This window comes from Rhipicephalus sanguineus, chromosome 3, assembly GCF_013339695.2.
Source record: "Rhipicephalus sanguineus isolate Rsan-2018 chromosome 3, BIME_Rsan_1.4, whole genome shotgun sequence".
NCBI lineage: Eukaryota > Metazoa > Arthropoda > Arachnida > Ixodida > Ixodidae > Rhipicephalus > Rhipicephalus sanguineus.
The window spans coordinates 7459194-7480504 of NC_051178.1; the positions used below are offsets into that span (position 1 = coordinate 7459194).

General features: G+C 44.9%; 1 protein-coding gene across 1 annotated transcript in view; it reads left to right on the forward strand.

Moving 5' to 3' along the window:
* Nucleotides 1–21311, forward strand: part of LOC119386432 (proteasome adapter and scaffold protein ECM29) — an 814720-nt gene that overhangs the window by 61002 nt on the left and 732407 nt on the right. The window contains exon 4 of the mRNA XM_037653733.2: nucleotides 7726–8076. Coding sequence (XP_037509661.1) covers nucleotides 7726–8076 — 351 coding nt within the window. The remainder of the gene's footprint in view (nucleotides 1–7725; nucleotides 8077–21311) is intronic.

Genomic DNA, 21311 nt, shown 5'->3' on the forward strand with positions numbered 1-21311 from the left:
TGATCACGACATTATAATCGGCAAGCTTTCAGCATTACCTATGAAACGTCATATAACGAACAAGATTATACGATGTTACAAGAAAGCTAACTTCGATATAATCAATTCTGAGTTATCAGCTTTTTCTAATGTTTTTTTTAGCCGCTTATTTAACGCAATCAGTAGAAGAAAACTGGATGTGGTTAAAGAGCACACTTATCAATTTGATTGACGCGCACATTCCTGTGGCCAAAATCAAGTGTTTCGACTTGACACCGTGGTTTAACGATCGGCTCCGTCTTCTCAACAATAAGAAAAAACGCCTGTACAGGAATGCTGACAAAAATCATCGTCTATCGGATTCATGGAAACGTTACCAGTTGTGCGAAAAAGCATACCAATCTCTGTTAAAAACAACAAGACGCTCTTTCTTTGGAAATGACCTTTCCTCTCTTCTCGCAAATAACCCGCGACGTTTTTGGCGTGTTCTCAACCCACGCAACCATCCGGAAATTGCACTTACTAATCCAAATGGCGACATTGTATCCGACTATGAAAGCACTCAATTATTAAATAATGCTTTCTCCTCTGTTTTTACACGTGAACACTTAACGTCCAGCCCTCTCATCAGTAACCGTACTGACATAACGATGCCTGATATAAGTATCAGCGAAGAAGGAATTTACACATTATTAAATAATCTTAAGCTCTCTTCCGCATCTGACCATCTTGGGTTGAACAACAAGATACTGAAAAATATCTCATCGAGCCTCTCGCCCATTCCGTGTGCCCTTTTCTCCCAATCCTTAGCATCTCGTATCATTCCTGACGACTGGCGGGTGGCCAGAGTCATTCCCATCTTTAAGTCCGGTGATCGCTCCGTACCACTCAACTATCGCCCAATCTCTTTAACCAATACAATCTGCAAGCTACTGGAACATATCATTTATACTCAAATCATCAACTATCTTGAGGAACACACTATCATCTTTAAGCAACAGCACGGTTTCTGCAAAGGATATTCTTGTGACACTCAGCTCGCCGGTTTTGTACATGACTTGCACTCATCACTAGACTCTGGTATTCAAGTTGATGCTATCTTTCTGGATTATTCAAAAGCGTTTGATCGCGTTCCCCACCACAGGCTTATACTAAAACTAACCCAACTTAACATTCACCCCAATGTTATTGCATGGATTAAAGAATTCCTTTCGAACAGAACACAGTACACAGTCGTTAATAACTCTCATTCTAATTATGTGAACGTAACATCAGGTGTCCCTCAGGGTGGTGTTTTAGGTCCGTTGCTTTTCCTAATCTATATTAATGACTTGCCTAATTGTGTGTCGTCCCACATTAGACTATTCGCCGATGATTGTGTACTATACCGTAACATATCCAGTAATGCGGATCGTGACCTCCTTCAATCCGACCTTGTCAATATTAATACTTGGTGCACTTCATGGTTAATGACCCTGAAAGAATCCAAAACAAAGTTAATGTCATTTACCCTACGTAATGCCCGCATACCAACATCTTACGTTTTAAATAATGCCGAAATAACACTTAGTTCTAGTTATAAATACCTTGGTGTTCACTTTCAATCAGATCTCACGTGGCATTATCGCATTGACGTCATCCTTGCTTCAGCTAATCGTTCACTCGGTCTTATCAAACATTCTCTAAAAAAATGCCCCTCCCTATATACGTAAGCTCGCCTATTTAACACTCGTTCGACCAAAAATCGAATACGCTTCAGCTATTTGGGACCCAGTTCAAGCCTATCTTATCCAGAATATTGAATCCTTGCAAAACCGTGCTGTGCGTGTTATTTTTTCAGATTACTCACGTCATTCAAGCATCACTGGACTAAGAGATCGCGCCGAACTTGAACCCTTATCTCATCGTTGCCAAGCAGCTCGCCTTTTGCTTTTTCACAAACTATACCATCGTTCAATTCTTTCTGACGATTTCTTTCAGCCCCCTGCAGTCATTTTTCCTCGCCGCGATCACCAGTACAAAGTCAAACGACCGATATGTCACACTCATCGTTTCGCTAATTCATTCATACCACGCACTATCATTGAATGGAACCATTTATCATCGCACGTAGCTACCGAAAAAAACATAACGAAATTTCAAGATCTTCTACGCACTGAGCGTATTGCCTAAACGTGGTGTCCTACCTAATTCATTTCTTTTCACTTTTTCCTTTTTCATTTCGCATATTGTAGCGGTATTCCTTCTGTATTGTGTATTTCATGTACTCTGTTTGCGTAGGCATTCAGTAACAGCCTACTGTGCTTGCACCTTTTCCTTTTTTTTTTTACCATTTGTGTCTACTTACTTCAGTATGTTGTAGTTTGCATTTACTTCATTGTCATTGTTGTTGTTGTTTTCTGACTATGTATACCAGCCAATTGTCAAGATTGTACCTTTTACCGTTTTTCTCACTCTGTTATTTTTCACAATTTATTGTAAAATGTCCCCCTATGTAATACCCTCGTTGAGGGCCTTTAGGGGTATTTTGAATAAAATAAAATAAAATAAAAAATTGTGTGGAATGTTTGAACAAAAGTAACACATATTGCATGCTACAATAAATAACAATAAAGCAAGAAAGTACCGTTATTGAAGTTTCTCTTGCGTTGTGAGTCGTTACGAAGTCTGAAGAATGCAAGAAAAGGGGTTGCGTTGCGTCTCGTGCCTTTCACAAAACAAGTTTGTCTGCTCTTTGCATAATGGGCACCTCATTCACCAATAACTGTATAGGCCAACTTGAAGTGTTGCTGGATGAAAACAGTGGTGTGCCATCTGCCTTTAATGTCAAACTAATCCTGTGCCCCTTGTCTGCTGTAGCAGAAACGAATGTGCGATATATTTCACCATCACAAATATTCGAAAGATTACTGCTTTGACTTAACGACTTTGTCAGGTCGAGAATTGTGCACTTCCTTAAAACCTTTCTAAGTTGAGAGGGCAGATCCAATAGGACAAAGAATGATGCACTGTTTACCGAAGACGCTAGAGCACAGCCACATTTCTGACACTGCAAGAACTCGATTGTGCATAGGAGTTGTGGAGATAAGTTTAGCGCAAAGCATACCCTACGAGGCGACCGGGAAGGGACGCGACGTTCTCCACTGCCGCAGCGAACAAAGACGCTACGGCCGGGTTCGTCGACTCTCCAGCACGGCGCAGAAAAGGCACTCGAGGCAGGATGTCAGCAAACAACAGGGGTTTATTAACCCAAGATGCAGCACAGTACGACAGTCACGGGCTTGCAGGCCGTAAAGGGAACTCCGCAAGACCGATCGAGTACGCTTGCCAGCGGTGCTAAGACTGCCACACAAAGGGCAGCGGTCGAGCACACGAACGAGAAGCCGCCTGCTAGAGCAGCGCGTCAACCTCTCGTGCTAGCCTGAGAGCATCTGACGCGGGCAAGCCAGCGCTAGACAAAAGCGAGCTCAAGGGGAAAGGGGGTTGTCACTGGTGGCCAATGAGGACAGGCGCAGCGCAGTGGCGTAGGCTAGCGGGGTGGCGTGGGCATGTCGAGACATGTGCGGACGCATGCCCGCGCGCCGGGAAGCTGACACATGGCTCGCACCAGACAAAGAGGCCTGGCGCTGCCGCCGTGGTCGCCATACTGCCGATTAACGGCGGTTCCCAGCATTCGAGCCGCGCGGGGCCAGCACACGCGCTAGCTGAGGAACGAGGCGCCAAAGGAGAGGGTGCGCTCGATTCCCACAAGGTGCACGTTAAAGAACCCCAGGTGGTCGAAATTTGCGAAGCCCTCCACTACGGCGTCCCTCATAATCATATCGTGGTTTTGGGACTGGAAACCTGACAATTATTATGCCGCCTGTATCGTGTTCCTATGCTTATTCGCTGTGTTTGATACAGAACCGCTTTTCTATTTTACCTAGTTATATCTGTTTTTCTTTCTTAGTCTTCTCTAAATATTTTTAGTGTTACTAATCACCAGGTCATTGGAGCTTAAGTGGCAATATAGTGTGAATAGCGGCGGTGTCCTGAGGCGCTTCGTGCATTTATAGAACACGTCTGACACGTTTTCTGGGCTGCAGATGTTCGCTCATAAAAGAAAAATTGTTCGAAGATCGTCCATTACTGAGAACGTCGCTAACAAACCCTTTACGCCTGCAGATAAGTAGAATATAAATGTAATTGCAGTTTTATGTCCTCTACGTAAACAAGATGCGTCGCAAAGAATGTCGCTACCAGCGTTTTTGCTGATGTACACCTGTCCGGTGATCGGGTATTGCGAAAATCGGGATACGTTTACGGGCAAGGTACAACTTAACAACGGTATTTGCACCATTGTGCGAAGGTATCTTATTGAAGATGACAGCCTGCTAGCTGGTCGGCAAGCAGAGCATTGACTCTACCCATTTACAAAAGCGGCGAGCAAAAACTGTTATCAGCGAAGTGTATAAAGAGCTGTCATGGTAAGCAGCTAAATCAACCCCAATAAGTTGTTTCAAAACAGAAGTAACATACCTTCAGCAAGAAATACAAAACTTTGGAGATACTAACAGACATTTCATTCCAATGAAACAAAATTGGTCGCAGTTAATAAACCTTCAAGCGAACATTTTTGTGCATCGGCATTTGATGCTAGATTTCCGTATACACATATATAATAGCAAATTTCTGAATGTATCGAAGTATCTTAAGATACAATTGGAATGCATCGTATCGAACACAATCAGCGTTATGGTATCTTGTATCTGCATCTCGAATACTTCTTGCCTGAGTATCTTGTATCGTATCGCGATACAATTTTAAGGCATCTTTGCCCAGCCCTGGTTAAGACTGGTGCAGTGTACAGAACATTCATGGTCTCTTCGAAAGCTCGTTCTTCTTTCTTGCCCCAAACCCATTCACTCCTTTCTCTAAAAGCCGATATAACGACGCGAGCAACGTAGAGAGATTCGGAAAGAATTTGTTGTAAAATGTTATCATACCAAGAATTGATTGCAATTCGGTGACGTTTCATGGGGCCGGAGGTAGCCTTATAGCGTAAACAGTTTTTTCTAGGAGATGCAATCCCTCTGCATTGATACGATGACCAAGATAGGTTACTGATTATTCAGAAAATCTACATTTGTCGGGACGAAGCTTGATGCCATGCTCCTTGAAACGATGAAGCACCACCTCAACGTTAGCGTTCTGGTCCCCGGTGGTGTCTGCTATTAGCACATCATCTAGATATGCTTGGGTACCCTTTAGCACCTCCTTAATTTTGCATTAAAATATAGCGGATGCCGAGGCTATGCCAAAGGGTAAGCGGTTGTTGCAAAATAGTCTCTTGTGGGTGTTAATGACCGCCAGCTTTTTAGAGAGTGGGATTTGATTGTAAGTGTCTCGGAGGTCTAGAATGCTGAACTTCTCTCCCCCAAAGAGGTTACCAAATGTGTCATCTATAATCGCCAACGGGTATTGTTCCACTTCGCACCCAGGGTTCAAGGTGACTTTAAAGTCACCGCAAATCCATCTTTTTTCAGCACGGGTACTATGGGCGTAGCCCATTCAGAATGAGGCATGGAAAACCAGCCTCTTCAGACACTTTCTCACCAAGTGCAAATGGAACCTTCCTTGCCTTGTAGAACTTGGGATTGGCTCTACCTTAGACGTGTAGTCGGGCCGGTGGGCCTTTCAGCAGTCCAATTCTGTCAGTGAACAGCTCCGCATAGCACTCCAGTAGTGCTGCGGACGACGAAGCAGACGTGCTTACCGTGGTTGCTTCTTTCACATGTAACACAGGGACGCCTTCTTCACACAACTTCTACAAAAGATCCGGCCTGCAAAGGCTGGGGCCATCACAATTCAGAACCGTTAGGTTACTGTATACTGCAGAAGATTGGGATGAAGCATTCATCTTGAGCATTCCAAGCACCGGAAGCTTGGCGAGATAACACAACTTTATCTGTGCTTCTTGTAGGTGTGGCCATTGTTAATGGTACGTTTCATAAACTGCCCTGGGAATTACACAGACTGGCGATCCTGTGTCAATGTCCATCGTCAGATTGATGCCACCCCAATTGAAGCATTTTCTGATAGACAGAACCAAGGCTGGAGCAGTGTTCAATGACAAAATATGCAATGCGCTGCTGTCACTATTTTCAGTATCATCCTTCGTATGTGTTGTTAATGCTAGATCTCTGTCGGTGGTGGTTTCGGGCGAGCACATTCTGGCTAAGTGACCCTGCCGCCTACACTTGAAACACCGCAGCTTCTTTAGCCTGCATGTCGAAGCTTTGTGCTACAACATCCCCACAGTGCTTGCAACGTTAACGGTTTCTTTTTATTTGCTGTGATAGTTGTAGCACATTCATCTGCTCACTGTCGGCTGAAATGCCTTGTGAATCTGCGGCAAGAGTGAGTGCCTCGGCCAAAGACAAGTCCTTCTTCTCTAGTAGCTGTTTCTGCAAGCTCTTGGACCACGCACTATCCGGTCCCTTATCGTGTTGTCCAACATCGACGCAAATTGGCAATTGTTCGCCATTTGTCGTAAGGCCACAGTGAATGCGTGCACAGCGTCTCTCTTTTGCTGACAGCGATGATAGACCATAAACCGCTCGGTAATTTCATTCAGCTGTGGGTTATAATAGCTGTTTAAGGTTGTCACAGCACCACTGTAGCTAGGGGCGCAACTTTTCCACATAAGACTTCAACTGTCCAAGTTTCAAGTGCGGTAACAAGCAAGGCTGTTTTCTTCGCATCTTTGGTGATACTGTTAGCTTCAAAGTACGCTTAGATTTTTACAAGGTACAGTTGCCACCTCTTGTATCATCCAAGTTTGGTAGCTTGTGGGCCATGGTTAATGTAGTTTGCGGGCGGTTTTCCGGTCTTGCAGGATTCTTCTCTTGTTTCAGTCCCGAACTTGTTGCCACTGTAGTTGAGCTGAGCGAACCGCCTGTGCATCCAGAAGTGAATCAGACGGTGTCTCCAGGCATAATCCGTAGTTTTATTCCAGTCTCGGAAATGTATAGGAAAGGGAGAGGGGAAACAGAAGAAAAGGTGGCACACGGTGCATGGGCAGCTGACGTACATTGATGGCAATATTGTATACTTTCTTAATGTCGTGTGTTTGTTTCGTAAATGTGGGGTGCTGATACTCGGGTCTTGTCCATCGGCTGGAAGTGTGCAGCAGTGGTATTGTCAACAGCACTCTGAAATGGCCATGCCTTGTCAAGCTTTATGTACAGGGTTTGCATTTTGCTGCAGTCTTTGCGGGCAAGATGACTGGGAGCTAATATGTTCTTCTGACACCGTGCTATAACCAGGCAGTGAGAGGGCCAGACGGGGATTCTCATAACCATGTGTCTAGCAGTGTGTGCGAAGAAGAAGTGTGCAGGACAGAAGCATCTTTTATGTCTTTCATGCCATATTTCATCATCCACAGCTCGGTGACAAATACATATTGACATATTGCTACCTCAGTATGTTTCGTCTCGCGCAAAAACTACATATTCCTTTTTGTACAACTGACGCCTTTTTTCAGTCTTTTCCTCTGCACCTAACCTCCATCACAAATCGCCAACTGTTCAAGAGTGCCTTAGCTAACATTGTATAATTAGAATTTTGTTTGCTTAATTTTTGTTATGTGTATCCCGTTTTCTTTGTAACCACTCCCCTCTGTAATGCCTTTGGCCCTGAGGGAATAAGTAAACCTAGATGCAACTCCGCAGATAGGTGAGGTCCATAAAGGAGGCTTTCACGCAGGCTGCTGCAGCTGGCCCTGGGTGCCATCCCGCACGTGGTGTCTGCCCACCGTGCTGCAGGGGGCAAAGGGCCGGCCCTTCCTCCTCCCTCGGGACAGGGTGAGGCCTGGGCCCTGTTGCGTGACCGGCTGCTGGACCTGCTGTTGCTTCCCTATGGCACCTTGGTGGCTGGAGGGGAGGGTGCGCCCCCCGGGCTCAGTGTGGCTGCCATCGCTGGCCTGCAGGGGTGCGCCCCTGAAGAGCTGGAGCAGCGCAAGCTGGCTGCTGTGCAGCTGCTGGCCGAGGGGGCACTCTACCCCGAGCACTCCATCGTCCTCCACCTCCTGGTCGCTGCAGCCGACACACGACACAGGTGACGTCCCACTCCAACCCAACAAGGAAGAGTGTAGTGTAAACGAAGCTGTTTTGACGAGGTTTACTTCCATTAATGTAACCCCGATGGTACCAATGAAATTGGTCAGTGATATGACAAGATGAAAACGAGAGGCAGCAAAAATGCTGAGGCACGTGGCCTGTTTGCTTGGCAGTATTTGCACCATTTATAAAAAGCTCACAAATCAAATGCTCATGCATTATTTATGGATAGACGAGAGTTAACAGATTACGTTAAGAAAAATGGGCTATATTTTTTACCACCATTGAACATTTTATCCAAAAGGGTAGTTGCTTAGCTAGTTAGTTGAATACTTTAGAAAAAGAGGTATGGCACAAAAATGTCACGGACGAAGTGAAGACACAAATTGATAGTACTGGTGGAAGTTGGAGCCCATAGTTGTCACTTCGTGTATTCACTTCATCCCCGTCCTTTTTGAGCCATACCAATTTTTCTCATGTAATGAACAGTTCATGTTTGCACAGCACGAAATCAGAGCAATTTGTGCATGAGAAGTAAAGAAAAAAATGCATTTAAGGGAGCGACAAGAAATTGAAAATTCTGCCCACCTTTAAAGGCCAACTCCGGCGATTTTTCGAGGTCGATGGATCTCAATGAATTTACCTGGGTACGTTCCTTTGCACGTTTCCGTCATTTATGCCAAATTACAGGCTTGAGACATGCGCAGATTGTTTGCAAATGAATTTTAAAGATTGTCTGTAAACGCCCTCCTGGCTTCCCACAATTATTGGCAACATTGCATCTGTGACGTCAGTATTGGGAAGGCGGCGGAAGTGACGCAGCCGAGGGCACCACTAACTTCGGCGCTTCGGCCGCTACAGCGAGCGTCTATTGTGCACAAGGCGACCGACAGCGTTGGCTTGGCCGGCGCTTCGCTGGTCGTCCCGGCTGTCACAGTTTTCATACTCCGTGCCGGCGTGACCGGCATGCCTTGCACGACTTCCGGTTCGTTCGTAACAACATCTACGTCATACGTAGGCAGTACACTCGGTTGGGTTTCGGTTTCGGTGTTGCACTTTTTTGCTTATTTAAAATTATTCTCCAATTTGCCGAGTATTTCTGCTATCGGGCCCGTAACAGGAGCGTCTCAGGAACATAAAAGCACCATTACTTTGACATGGCCAAAAGATCGCCGGAGTTGGCCTTTAAGTGCCCCAACACAATTGGCCATCATTGCTGCCATTGGAAGAAAGTAGTTGCTTCAGCTTTGTTCTTTTTAGTGGAGTGATCATGTGCAGTATGCATCTAAGCAAAAAAAAATGTAATAAAATGGGTTGTTTGGAAGCACAACTCTTATTTGCATGTCTCTGATCACAGCTATTCGTCTGTGACAACAATTTTTTGTGCTCTGTGATCACACAAGAGATAGCCAACTAGTCCACTGGATAGTCTTGGCCCTGTTCTTATTTGCAGCACGTTTCGTTGTACTTGGGCTTCCACAATACAGGTCCTGCCACGGCAGTGGCAGATTATAGACTGTGACCTATCCTTCGTAGGAATCACGAAGCATGCCCCTGCCAAATGTACTTCCGTGAACTGCAGCGTGAGTACGTGGCCCAGAATTTTTTGCAGACATGTGAAAGCCTCCTGTGAAAGTGTCTTACGCAGCCGTCGGTCCATCTTATTCCGCAGGAGCATGTAAGACTGGGCGAGTTGTTCAGATTCATAGTTTAAAGCAGTGCAAAAGACGGAAGCACAAGACAGAGAAGACCACAGGACTGGCTACTCCAGCTGAACTAACAACTGACAGGTTTACTGTTAACCAGATTGCGCATCCAGCACCTTCATTATGCGCAAAATTGTTCAAGAAGCGTGACTTCACAATCTATTAGACTGATACATGGAACTGAGATGCCAGAATCACAATTCTTGTTTATGTGAAATGCCTCCATGATTTCGCATGCGTTTTCGTCCACGTGTCTGAAGATGTCATTCTTTTTTTTTTTTCAAAACTTGGCTTACAACCACAAGTACGACAGTAAGAAGACACATGCGAAGATGGAGTACCCTTGAAGTTGTTGTTATGCCGATGCAACCTTTCGTTGAGGCATGTGCCAGTTTGGCCAGTATATTTCGTTCCACAAGATAGTGCAATGCTATAAACAACAGAGCAAGCACAAGAAACAAAGTGGTTATGGTGGTTCATTTTCCCTCCCACCGGTCCACTGCAGCTCAGGACTTTGTTTTGAGCAGAGAATATAACATTCTCATCATATTCCTTGGCAATCTTCTTAAGGCAAAGGGAGAACGTGTGCTCTTAGGTATAAACACTAAATTCTCTGGCTTAGTATTTGAGTAGGTTTTTACTCTATATGCTGACAGCTTCAAGGATTTGTACAGCCTATTACATACGCAGGATAAAGTAGAGTCTGGGAAGCCAACACGTTTCAAGCGACGCATTGTTCCTGGAAGCTGTGCGGCATTTTGTGTGGCATGACTTGCTGAGGGCCGAGGTGAGGGTATTATAGGCAATACCGTGTTTTACGATCTTTGAGTGGCCTGAGCAGTAGCTCGGAAGGGACTTTTTAGATCGAGGAGAATAATGCAGGCAAACATGCATTGGTTTAAAAACATACATAAATGTAAAAAAGTCACAGTTTCGCCGCAAGGGGGAAGCAATGAATGCGATAGCAAGAAAAGCGGCCCGTGATGGATGTGCTGCTGCGCTGCAAAAACATCTGCCCCCGCGGCAGCAACTACTGCGCGAGCAGACAGCAGAAGGGCAAGGTTCTCCCTGTGCAAATGTTAGAAGAAGCGAGCAAGCTGGCCGACGACTTTTAAATGCATCCGTTGCGCTCCTCGCGCCATCTCTCTAGTAATGAAGAAACGCCTCCAGTCTGAGTCCTGCCAGCGGTAAAGGGTGTGTATATAACGCTCACCGTTGGGGTTCACGTTCTTGTTCAGAGGGGGCAGTAGATTGCGTGTTGGGACCAAGGTTAGATTCACCATTGCCACAGCCTAGTAGTAATAGAAAGGAATCATAGCAATCATAGGCAATGGTACAAATCATACTGGGACAAGGTAGCGAAACAAAAAGTCTGTTCTCGCATTTTTCGGCGAAGAGAGAGGTTTGGTTACACACCTGTGATGCAAAAAGCGGGCGCATGTTAGCAAAGCTGGCGCGATGGCTCTCATCTTGCCCACTGAAGTCGCTTGGAGGCTGTAGCCGCTTCATATGCTCGAACAGTTATGACATCACTGTTCTAGCGGCAGGCTTGATAGCAGGCACGATAGTAGGGGATTATCCCTCGGTGTAGACGCATGTGTGGTTACCCTGTTCATTCAGTACGGCACCTAGAAGAGGGCCTGGTGCATGCAGTCCGACAGGATGCAAAGGAAGCACGAAACACGTAACCAGGGACAGCAACGCTCGTGGTGTGAAGAACAGACGCATGTTAACCATGCTGACGCGGTGGCTGCTATCCTGTCCACATGTTACGTGGTGTTAGGTGATTTTAGTGCCGTGACTAGATGTTACATGATGTTACGTGATTTTTAGTCACGCGACTAGTGATGTAATCTTATGTGATTTAGTCTTATGATTAGATGTTACGTGATGTTACGGAATTTTAGTCACCTGACTAGTTGTTACATGATGTTACGGGATTTTTTGTCACGTAACATACTTGCCATAACATCATAGTTATGGCATTCCAAGGCCAGAAAAATTGGCGCACATGTTGTTTATTTATTTATTTATTTCCATTACTGCTAAGCCCAATGATAGGGGCTCTAGCAGGGTGGTACAAAACATATAACAAGGTTTCTTAACAAATACAACAAATTCAGACAATACGAAATTCAACTGACAATATCAACTTGAAATGTCAAAATTTACATTGTGAAGAAAAAAAAATGCGGACAAGCCTTTCGTAATACGAAATACATCAGGGTCACAATTCAAGGAGAGCCTGAAATGTGTCACAGTCAACTATCGTTACTACGTCTTTTTCGAGTTCATTTCATTCAGTTACAGTTCGGGGAAAAAAAAAGAATATTTAAAAACATTGTTCTTGCATTTAAATGGCACTAATGAGTATGGATGCCGTAGCCTTGTAGAATAACCGCTGGAAAATGAAATATAGTCACATGTTCGGCTCTGTACCTTACCCTTGACAATTTTAAACATGAACTTAAGGCGAGCGTTTTAAGTCTGCTTGGCAAAGTAACTGAGTAATAGATGATGGACCGTAACTGTTAAAAATAAATCGTACAGCCTTACTCTATCACGCTTACGTGTGTTCGTCTGTGTAAACGGGTCCCAAATAACATTTGCATGTTCTAAAATTGCCAGTATTAACGCTTTGAAAGTGGCGAGCTTATAGGTGTCAAGCGAAAGCCACAGAAGAGGACAAGCGAATGCGTGCCGGTTCATTTCTGTAACAACCCTGAGGTCCAAACATTGTTATGAAGATGCGCACTTTTGCTATGTGAACATACTGCCGCAAGAATTTTGCGAGTACGTGCTATAATAAGGAAGTTACAGGGATTAGAACATCTGTTTCAGCCGGTTTCAAACTTTCGCGTGGCTTCACCATCCTTCTCCGCCCAAGGAGGCTTAAAAAAAACTTCTGGAGTGGAGGTCCCCTATGCATGCCCACGCGAGCGGGTGAAGCCTGGGAAACCGGTTGGCAGCCATCTTGCTCCAGGCAAGAGGCAGCGCAGCTTGAGCACGCGCAGCGTAATTGTGAGCTTCCGCGGGGGCATTTCAGCGTGAGAACTGGATAGTTAGTGTCACTTATTAGGCCGAATTTTTTTTTTGTCCTGCAGCATTGAAGAAGGCAGTTTTTTACGCCATAATACATGGGCTGAAGCGTGCCCTATAACACGTAGAATTCGCTTTCAGCATTCCCGAAATGAAGCACATGGTGGAGTTAGCACAAGTGGTACATAAAATATTATTCATCCCCGGCTTTTATACAATTTCAAATGAAAAAAGAAGCACATACAATGTGGTTCATATGTGAATTGATAAAGCAACAAATTCAAAATAACTTCAAGATGCATCATAATGCAGACAGTCGCGAAACGAGCCGTATGAAACACGCGCCCTTGAAAAAATGCCAGGCCTGCGCGGAAAGCGCAGCACAGTCGCAGCGAAAGCTCGAAGAGCGGCATTTCTAGAGCCCGTTATAAACTCTCTTGTGGCTACTAATACAACTACACTAGCAACGTACCCACTACGCCACAAACCATAATTTTTGTGAAGTTAGGAAGCACCCACCATGACATTACTAGTCATTCTGCGGAGAAGCAAGGTACCATCTGTAAGGCATTATGTGCAGTTTCTTGATGTGACGGCTGATGATGATGAAGAATTATGACTGAGCATCTTGTAATGGGATGGAAGCTTTAAATGACGCACTAGTTGCGTAATTCGCATTGTGTGACGCCTGCTCGTTATTTCACTCTCCCACCACGCTTTATAACATACGCTAACGTGAGAAAGATATAGAGAGAGGGAATTATTTTTTTTTGAGACCCTGAAGAAATGGATCATGGGAGCCTTATGGGCTTCCTTGGCAACCAATACAAGTGCACTTGCGAGGAACCCACTACGCTATGAATCATCCTAATTTTTGTGAAGTAGGGAAGCAGCCACTATGCAACTTTTCGTCATTCTGCGGAGAACCGTGGTACTTACTCACTAAACACCTGTACGACATTATGTGCACTTTGTTGATGCTGTGGCTGATGACGATGAAGAATTATCGCAGCATTCAACGACCCACTCGTTGCGCAATTCGCATTGTGTGACGCCCGGTTACAGAATTCACGTTTGTGTGACGCCTGGTTGTTATTTTACTCTTCTACCACACTACATTACATTGTGGGGGAGCACGCGCGCCCATTTCCTTTCCTTAAGGCTGGCGCGATCGCGAACTGACGGCGGGAGCCGGGGAACCACTAGGAGAGGAGCACCGTCGCCCTTTCCGGACAACCCCTTCTTTCCCGCCACTCCGCGCGCCAATCCTCGCTTCCCGGCTCGCGGGAAAGGGAACTCGCCCTGCGAGGGAATCAACCCTCGCGGTGGGGAAGGACACGGGAGGTGAACAAAACTACCGATCAGGCAGAGAGACAGCCTCTCGTGCCCTGCTGACCTGCGAAGTAACACCTCACCGCCCCGAGACCCGCCAGCCGATCATCGACCGAAGGTGTAAGCCATACCCTTTGTTTTCTACGAGAGCGGACTATCCCTCTACGCGACATTTACGCGTTATTGCTAGCGTAGCAATAAAGTGTTGTTTGTTGTGCTAGCCTGTTGCCTTATTCGCCCGAACCCGTCGTAGCTGCGATGACGCGCGCTACGGGAAGGGGACGTTGACACGGTACGACTATTTGCGGCTGGGACCGGAGCTAGGCTTCTGCACCAGCCATACGTAGAGCGGACCCCCCTCAACATATGCTAATGTGGTTCCTTCCCAACATGAAGCCTGTATAGGGTCTTTTTGCAACGTAGTTTCAAGCACCGGCACGACCCTGAGGTAGAACACTGGGCTCCCACGCAGAGGGCCCAGGTTCGTACCTCGTTCCATCCTGGAAATTTTTTCTTATTTCGTTTTTTTTTCTTATTTCGAGCGATAGTGGTTACGGCGTTGGTGGCGGACAACTATGGCGCCAAAAACGGCCCTTGTTGTGATCTCATAACAACTTTCACTGTAAAACTACACACAGCAAAAAAAGAGATACGAAAGCAGATTAATTAGCTTGCTGCAGCTTTTTTTTACGCTCGTCTACAAATTTTTAAAAATAACAGTCCTTGTCAGCTGCGTTCTTACTCTGCTCTGGGAGTTTCAAATGCGAAGAATTTCTTAGCGAACCTTTGGCACATTCAGCATTTCTATCTACGAATCTATCTACCTAGCCGCGTACGCCTGGCTGTCATCTCCATAACTTGGTGTAGACCAAAATCGGCAATGGAAGGTAAAAGGATATGACGAATATGACTGTCGGGTTATGATATCAATAACGGGAAATTCCTGTCGCGTACGTTGTCAAACCCTTTCCTCCAGGCATGTGTGGCACATATCCGTTTACCACTGGCCGCGATGTACGGTTATGCACCACAGGTGATTGACAGTTTATATATATCTACCCAGGAATGGCGAGAACAGACATCAGTAATTTAAATGCAAGAGCGTTAAGAAAAACCGACAGCGTTGACCTGACGAATGGAAAGAATAAATATTAGGATCACAGCAGGAATCGAACCCAAGCATTCTGCATCGCAATCAAGTATTCTACCACAGAGGCACGTCAGGTACATAGACTGGTTTGGAAAAACAGCCTATGCAGGCGTAATGTCGGTGCAACGTTAAGTGTGGTTGTGGTGCTGGCTATCTAATTTTGAAAGAAAGCAATACACAGTACGTATGTACTCCTACGATACAGGCGTCGTATCAGATTAATGTCTGTGGTTCCAGTGTTGGCTCTGCTTTTATAGCAGTGTAATCAACATTACATTTGCATTGCTATGATTTAGCAAGCTAAATTGAAGCATTGCTCGACCCCAGAGGAATACATTAACAAAAGTTACATATGATATCCACATGGTTGCACCATAAAGTGCACTTAGTTTCGATAATACTGACGTATGTACTCCAACATGAGGGCTGACGTTACATTACGGCAAATTCCACAACGCGTGGGATCTGCCGAATTTTTTTCCGGTTGATTTCTTTTGAAATGTGGTGAAGCCTGATTTTACAGCGAAAGCTGTCATCAGATCCCAATGGCAGTGGGGTAGTTGTCCGCCGCAGGTGTCCGTAACCACTATCACACGAAATAAGAAAAAATTAAGAAAAGGAATCGCGTTAAATGTGTAATATAGTGTCTCAGAAGAGTAAAATAACGACCAGGCGTCACACAATGCTAAGTGCCCAACGAGTGACCTTGTGGTTAATTGGTTCAAATCCATTACAAAAGGGTCAGCCATAATTCATCGTCATAAGCCCCAGGCAGCAGCAACAAAGTTCACATAATGCCTTACAGATGTGTAGCAGGTACCTCACTTATCCGCAGAAAGACGAATAATGGCATAGTGATTGCTACCCTACTTCACAAAAACTATGATTTGCGGCGTAGTGGGTACCTTTCAAGGGTACTTGTATTAGTTTTCCCAAGAGAGTTCAGAACGGGCTCTAGAAAGGCCACTCTTCCAGCTTTCGCTGTGACTGTGCTGCGCGCTCCGCGCAGGCCAGGCGTTTATATGTACAGCTTGGTAATCGTCAACAAATTGTAAATGTGGTTATTGAGTGGATCGCAGTCCAAAAATTGATACATCCACAATGCTCGCTTGTCACCAAAGGAGTGTAGAAATTCACCATCTGTGGAACTTCCGCGCAGGCTCAAGCGACGACCCGCACATTTTCTGCCTGGAGCAATATGGCGGTCGTCGGCTTCAGCGGCGGCGCGCCGCCTCCACTCCAAAAGCTTTTTTTCAACCTCCTTGTCTCCGCCACAGGGAGGGGAAGGGGTGGCCTGTCGTCGTGACTCCGCCCACTTCGGCAACGTGACACGACGTCAGCAATTGACGTCATCGGCGAGCTCAATCAGTCGCAATGCGCTTCCGCTTGCTGCATTACATTGTCGCACGTGCTCCATAACTTGACGGGCAGTTTTCGGCTCTTCGGTATTTTTAAACCTTTGCGACAGTTCACTATGCAGTGCTCAGGAATGCGTGCTTGCTTTCCAATAAGAGCAGCTACAGGGGCTAGTTGGTGTTGCATCTTGGAAATTCGCGCTTTTTTTATTGTACGAGCATGGACTGAGTACACACAAACACAGAGCGCAGACTAACAACTGTTTTATTTCAAGGCATTTTCCTCACATATATACCCAAGTGAAAGCATCGCGAAAACCCGAAGCAAGATAAAATATTCAAATGGGCATGCGCATGACAAAAGTTTGTTTCTATGAAGTGGATTTCTTTTGCAGAAAGATTAATGGATGGTGCGCTGATACATTCGTCGGCATGTGCCTGTGTCATCATGTAAGATTCGGTTATAACTCGTTACATTTTATCATGTACCTGCGACAAGATTGTGGTTTTCTCGAAAAGCGGCTCACATTTACACTGCAAAACATGTGTTGCTCGATTTCCCGGATGCGTGATTAGTTGACAGTTAGTTTGATGTTCTCTCAATCTTGTATTTAAACATCTTTCCGTCTGTCCGACGTATCTCCTACCGCATGTCAAGGGAATGTCGTAAACTACTTCTTTATTGCATGCCACAAACTTTCTAACGTGGTTTATACCGCAATTGTTACTCTGGCTTCTTCCCTTGCAGCCATTAACCCTTCGACACATTCCTATTAGTTCTCCCGAAGCCGAGAAAACCAGTTCGACATTCTGTGCATTTGCAATCTTTTTTAGCTTATGTGAGACTGTGTGTATGTATGGCAGAACTATTGGTCTTGCTTTTTCGGTAGCGGATTCCTCACTTTTACCATTCATTTTTCCATTAATTGTCTTTAACAGCTTTTCAGCCACCGACGCAATCACACAATCAGGAAATTCACTGCACTTCAGCTTTTCCACCTCTATGTTGATGCTCTGCACTATTTTATGAGGACAGGATTTCTGCACACTTTGCTTTAGACTAGAAAATGCTACGCCCCTTTTGATCAACTTTGAATGCGCAGAACTGTATCTCATGATGGCCTTTGTTCCTTTTGTTAAGCACATCTCACACGTATTATCACAATTAAGAAAAATCTGAATGTCTAGAAACTATGAAGAAGACTCAGTTGGCGTTTCAAACGTGAATTCCAGCCCCGGGAATACCTCTGTGAACTTCTGCAAGATTTTTTCCACGTTAACTGAATCCGATCTTTTGTATGGTAGGCAAAGCAGGAAGTCATCCGCGTATCTAAAGCAAGCTTTCACGTGCATCTCATTCAAAAATGGCATTAAAAGTCGGTCTCCCTTTGCCATAAAAAGATTGCACAGCAAAGGAGCTAAGCATGAGCCGATACAGATTCCGTCTCGCTGCGCGTACACACCAGCTTCGTATTCAGCAAACAATGATCGCAGATAGAGTTTTAGAAGTTCAATAAAAACCGTGTGCACTGGTTCCACATTGTTTTTCGAAAGCTCTTTCACCAAACGACTCTATACACTCTTGAACGGCTTGGATCGCTGCCGGTTGTGGTATATTGTAAAACATATCTTTAACGTCAATAGAAAAACGCATAAATGGCTCACTTTCTTTGATGAAGGCGATCACTTCCTCGGCACCACGTAGCATGCATGTGTCTTCTATTGGCAGAACAGAGAGATGCGTTTTTAGTAGGGGTGTGCGAATATTCGAAATTTTGGATATTTTTCGAATAGTGCTTGCTATTCGATTCGATTCGCACCAAAATTTTACTATTCGAACTATTCGAACTTCCCAAAGACATGCAGCCAACGTCCGGTTGAAAGTGACCCCTTCAGATTTTCAATATGCTTCACCTCATTACACTCTCGTATTGCGGCAAAGCTGCCTTTCAAGCTCCGTTACGGTCGAACTTAGCCAAGAGACAAAGTCCGGTTGGAAGTGGTCCCTAGATTTTCAATATGCTTGACTTCATCACACCCCCGTATTGCGGCAAAGCTGCCTTTCAAGCTCCGCTACGGTTGCAAATGTATTAACTCAAGAAACCGCTGGTTCCAATATGGGGATGAAAGATGTGGCAGAGTTGGGGGCTCAATTAATACTTTTTTTGGACCTGAAGTTTGGGCAGGAAGTCCGAAAAATCGGACGCCGAAGCTTTTTAGCATCTAAAATTTCAGATGTTCTTATATATCGACGTCTACGAGGCAGATTTGGAACTCCGGACTTGAAGGGAGCACACCCTCGTCCGCCACATCAGTTGGGCTTCCACAGTAGTTGAAAGAGGAGGAGAGGCTGAGGAAATGGCATCCCTGCCTATCACGTGTAAAGTGTTGTCGGCAACACTTTTGTTGCACCAAATCATGTACGTAAATACAATTCGGCCTCTACATTGCCTCACTCTTGATAAGAAAGACAACTATGAAATATGACCCCACCAGCGCTTCATCAACCTAGCGAAAAGAAACACTTTCATGTTGCGATCTCACAAGATCATACTTAGGGATTCTCTGCAACTTTTTCTGTAATTTCACTTCGAATTATTTGAAAAATGTTTGAAAAAATATTCGAAAATTATTCGAAATTATTCGATTCGATTCGCACTCAATCTTTATTATTCGAATTCGCTTCGCACCCAAAATTTTGCTATTCGCACAGCTCTAGTTTTTAGGTACACAGCCACACATCGTTGCCATGTTCCTTTGTCCTCGACGATCATTCGAAAGGGACGGTTTTCTTTATGCATCTTAATGTTGAAAAACGGGTTTAGGGCGATTTCATCACTTCCTTTTACCTTCGTTCTTAGCTTGTTGAGGCCAAGTCTTTCACACGTTTTTACAGGCAAATTTTGCACCTGCTTTAGATTTCTTTAATCGGTGGTCGGTGGCTGAAAAGCTGTTAAAGACAATTAACGGAAAAAAGAAAGGTAAAAGTCAGGAATCCGCTACCGAAAAAGCAAGACCAATAGTTCTGCCATACATACACACAGTCTCACATAAGCTAAAAAAGATTTCAAATGCACAGAATGTCGAACTGGTTTTCTCGGCTTCGGGAGAACTAATAGGAATGTGTCGAAGGGTTAATGGCTGCAAGGGAAGAAGCCAGAGTAACAATTGCGGTATAAACCACGTTAGAAAGTTTGTGGCATGCAATAAAGAAGTAGTTTACGACATTCCCTTGACATGCGGTAGGAGATACGTCGGACAGACGGAAAGATGTTCAAATACAAGATTAAGAGAGCATCGAAAAAACTGTCAACTAATCATGCATCCGGGAAATCTGGCAACACGTTTTGCAGTGTAAATGTGAGCCGCTTTTCGAGAAAACCACAATCTTGTCGCAGGTACACGATAAAATGTAACGAGTTATAACCGAATCTTACATGATGACACAGGCACATGCCGACGAATGTATCAGCGCACCATCCATTAATCTTTCTTCAAAAAAAATCCACTTCATAGAAACAAACTTTTGTCATGCGCATGCCCATTTGAATATTTTATCTTGCTTCGGGTTTTTGTGATGCTTTCACTTGGGTATATATGTGAGGAAAATGCCTTGAAATGAAACAGTTGTTAGTCTGCGCTCTGTGTTTGTGTGTACTCAGTCCGTCCTTTTACGATAAAAAAAGCACGAATTTCCAAGATGCTTTCCAAGACGACGAAGGGGCGCGAGAGAAAAGTGTGGAGAACCCCGACCCGTCCCCCTCTTTGCAGCCGACAACTGAACAACGCTTCCTCCACGTGTTGCTCACGTCGAAGGCCAAGTGCGTGCAGGCGCCATGCAGTGCGAGGAATATATGCACAACAACTGCGTGGCCGAAACCGCATCACCGCAGGGCCAAGAAACAAGGCGCAGTTTCGTAGCGGTCATTTGTTTGTTGTGCGCTTTGTCCTGTGGTGTTCTTTGTCTTGTGCTTCCATCTTTTGCGCTGTTTTAAACTATAAATCTTACGAGAACGAAAATCTGGGCGAGTTTGTCAGAATTCATCATAGAGCTGGTAGCGCTAAAAATACGGGGACACAAGAAAGCAACATAAACACCAGGCGAACGCTATTTGGTGTAGCGCTCGTCTGGTGTTTATGTTGCTTTCTTGTGTCCCCGTATTTTTTGCACTACCTGCTCTATTATAAATCTTATTCCAACTCTGACATTCTACGTCCAAATGTAAGCATATCCACAGCAGAGGCATACACAATAAATTCTGCTGTCAAATACATTGAACAACTAAAAATACCAAAAGCAGTGATATGCATAGATTCTTTAAGGGTTGTTAATGCCTTAAAAAGTTTTAGAAAGCACAAATATCCTGTTATCACTGTATTCCCTCTTGTGCACCATTTACACGTCAAAACAACACGTGTCGTTTTATGCTGGGTACCAGGGCACTGTGATATTGAGGGCAATGTGCTAGCTGCTAGCTTGCCTCGTCTGCTCACACAAACACTGCCAACACATCCGTGGCAGTCCCTGTAATGGGCATGAAACCCCTTGTACGTAATAGGTTTAGAATGTACTGCCAGTGCTTGTGGTATGCCCAGACCCACAACAAGCTTTCTTTAACTCTTTCGGTACAGTGCCATAGGCCACCGGACA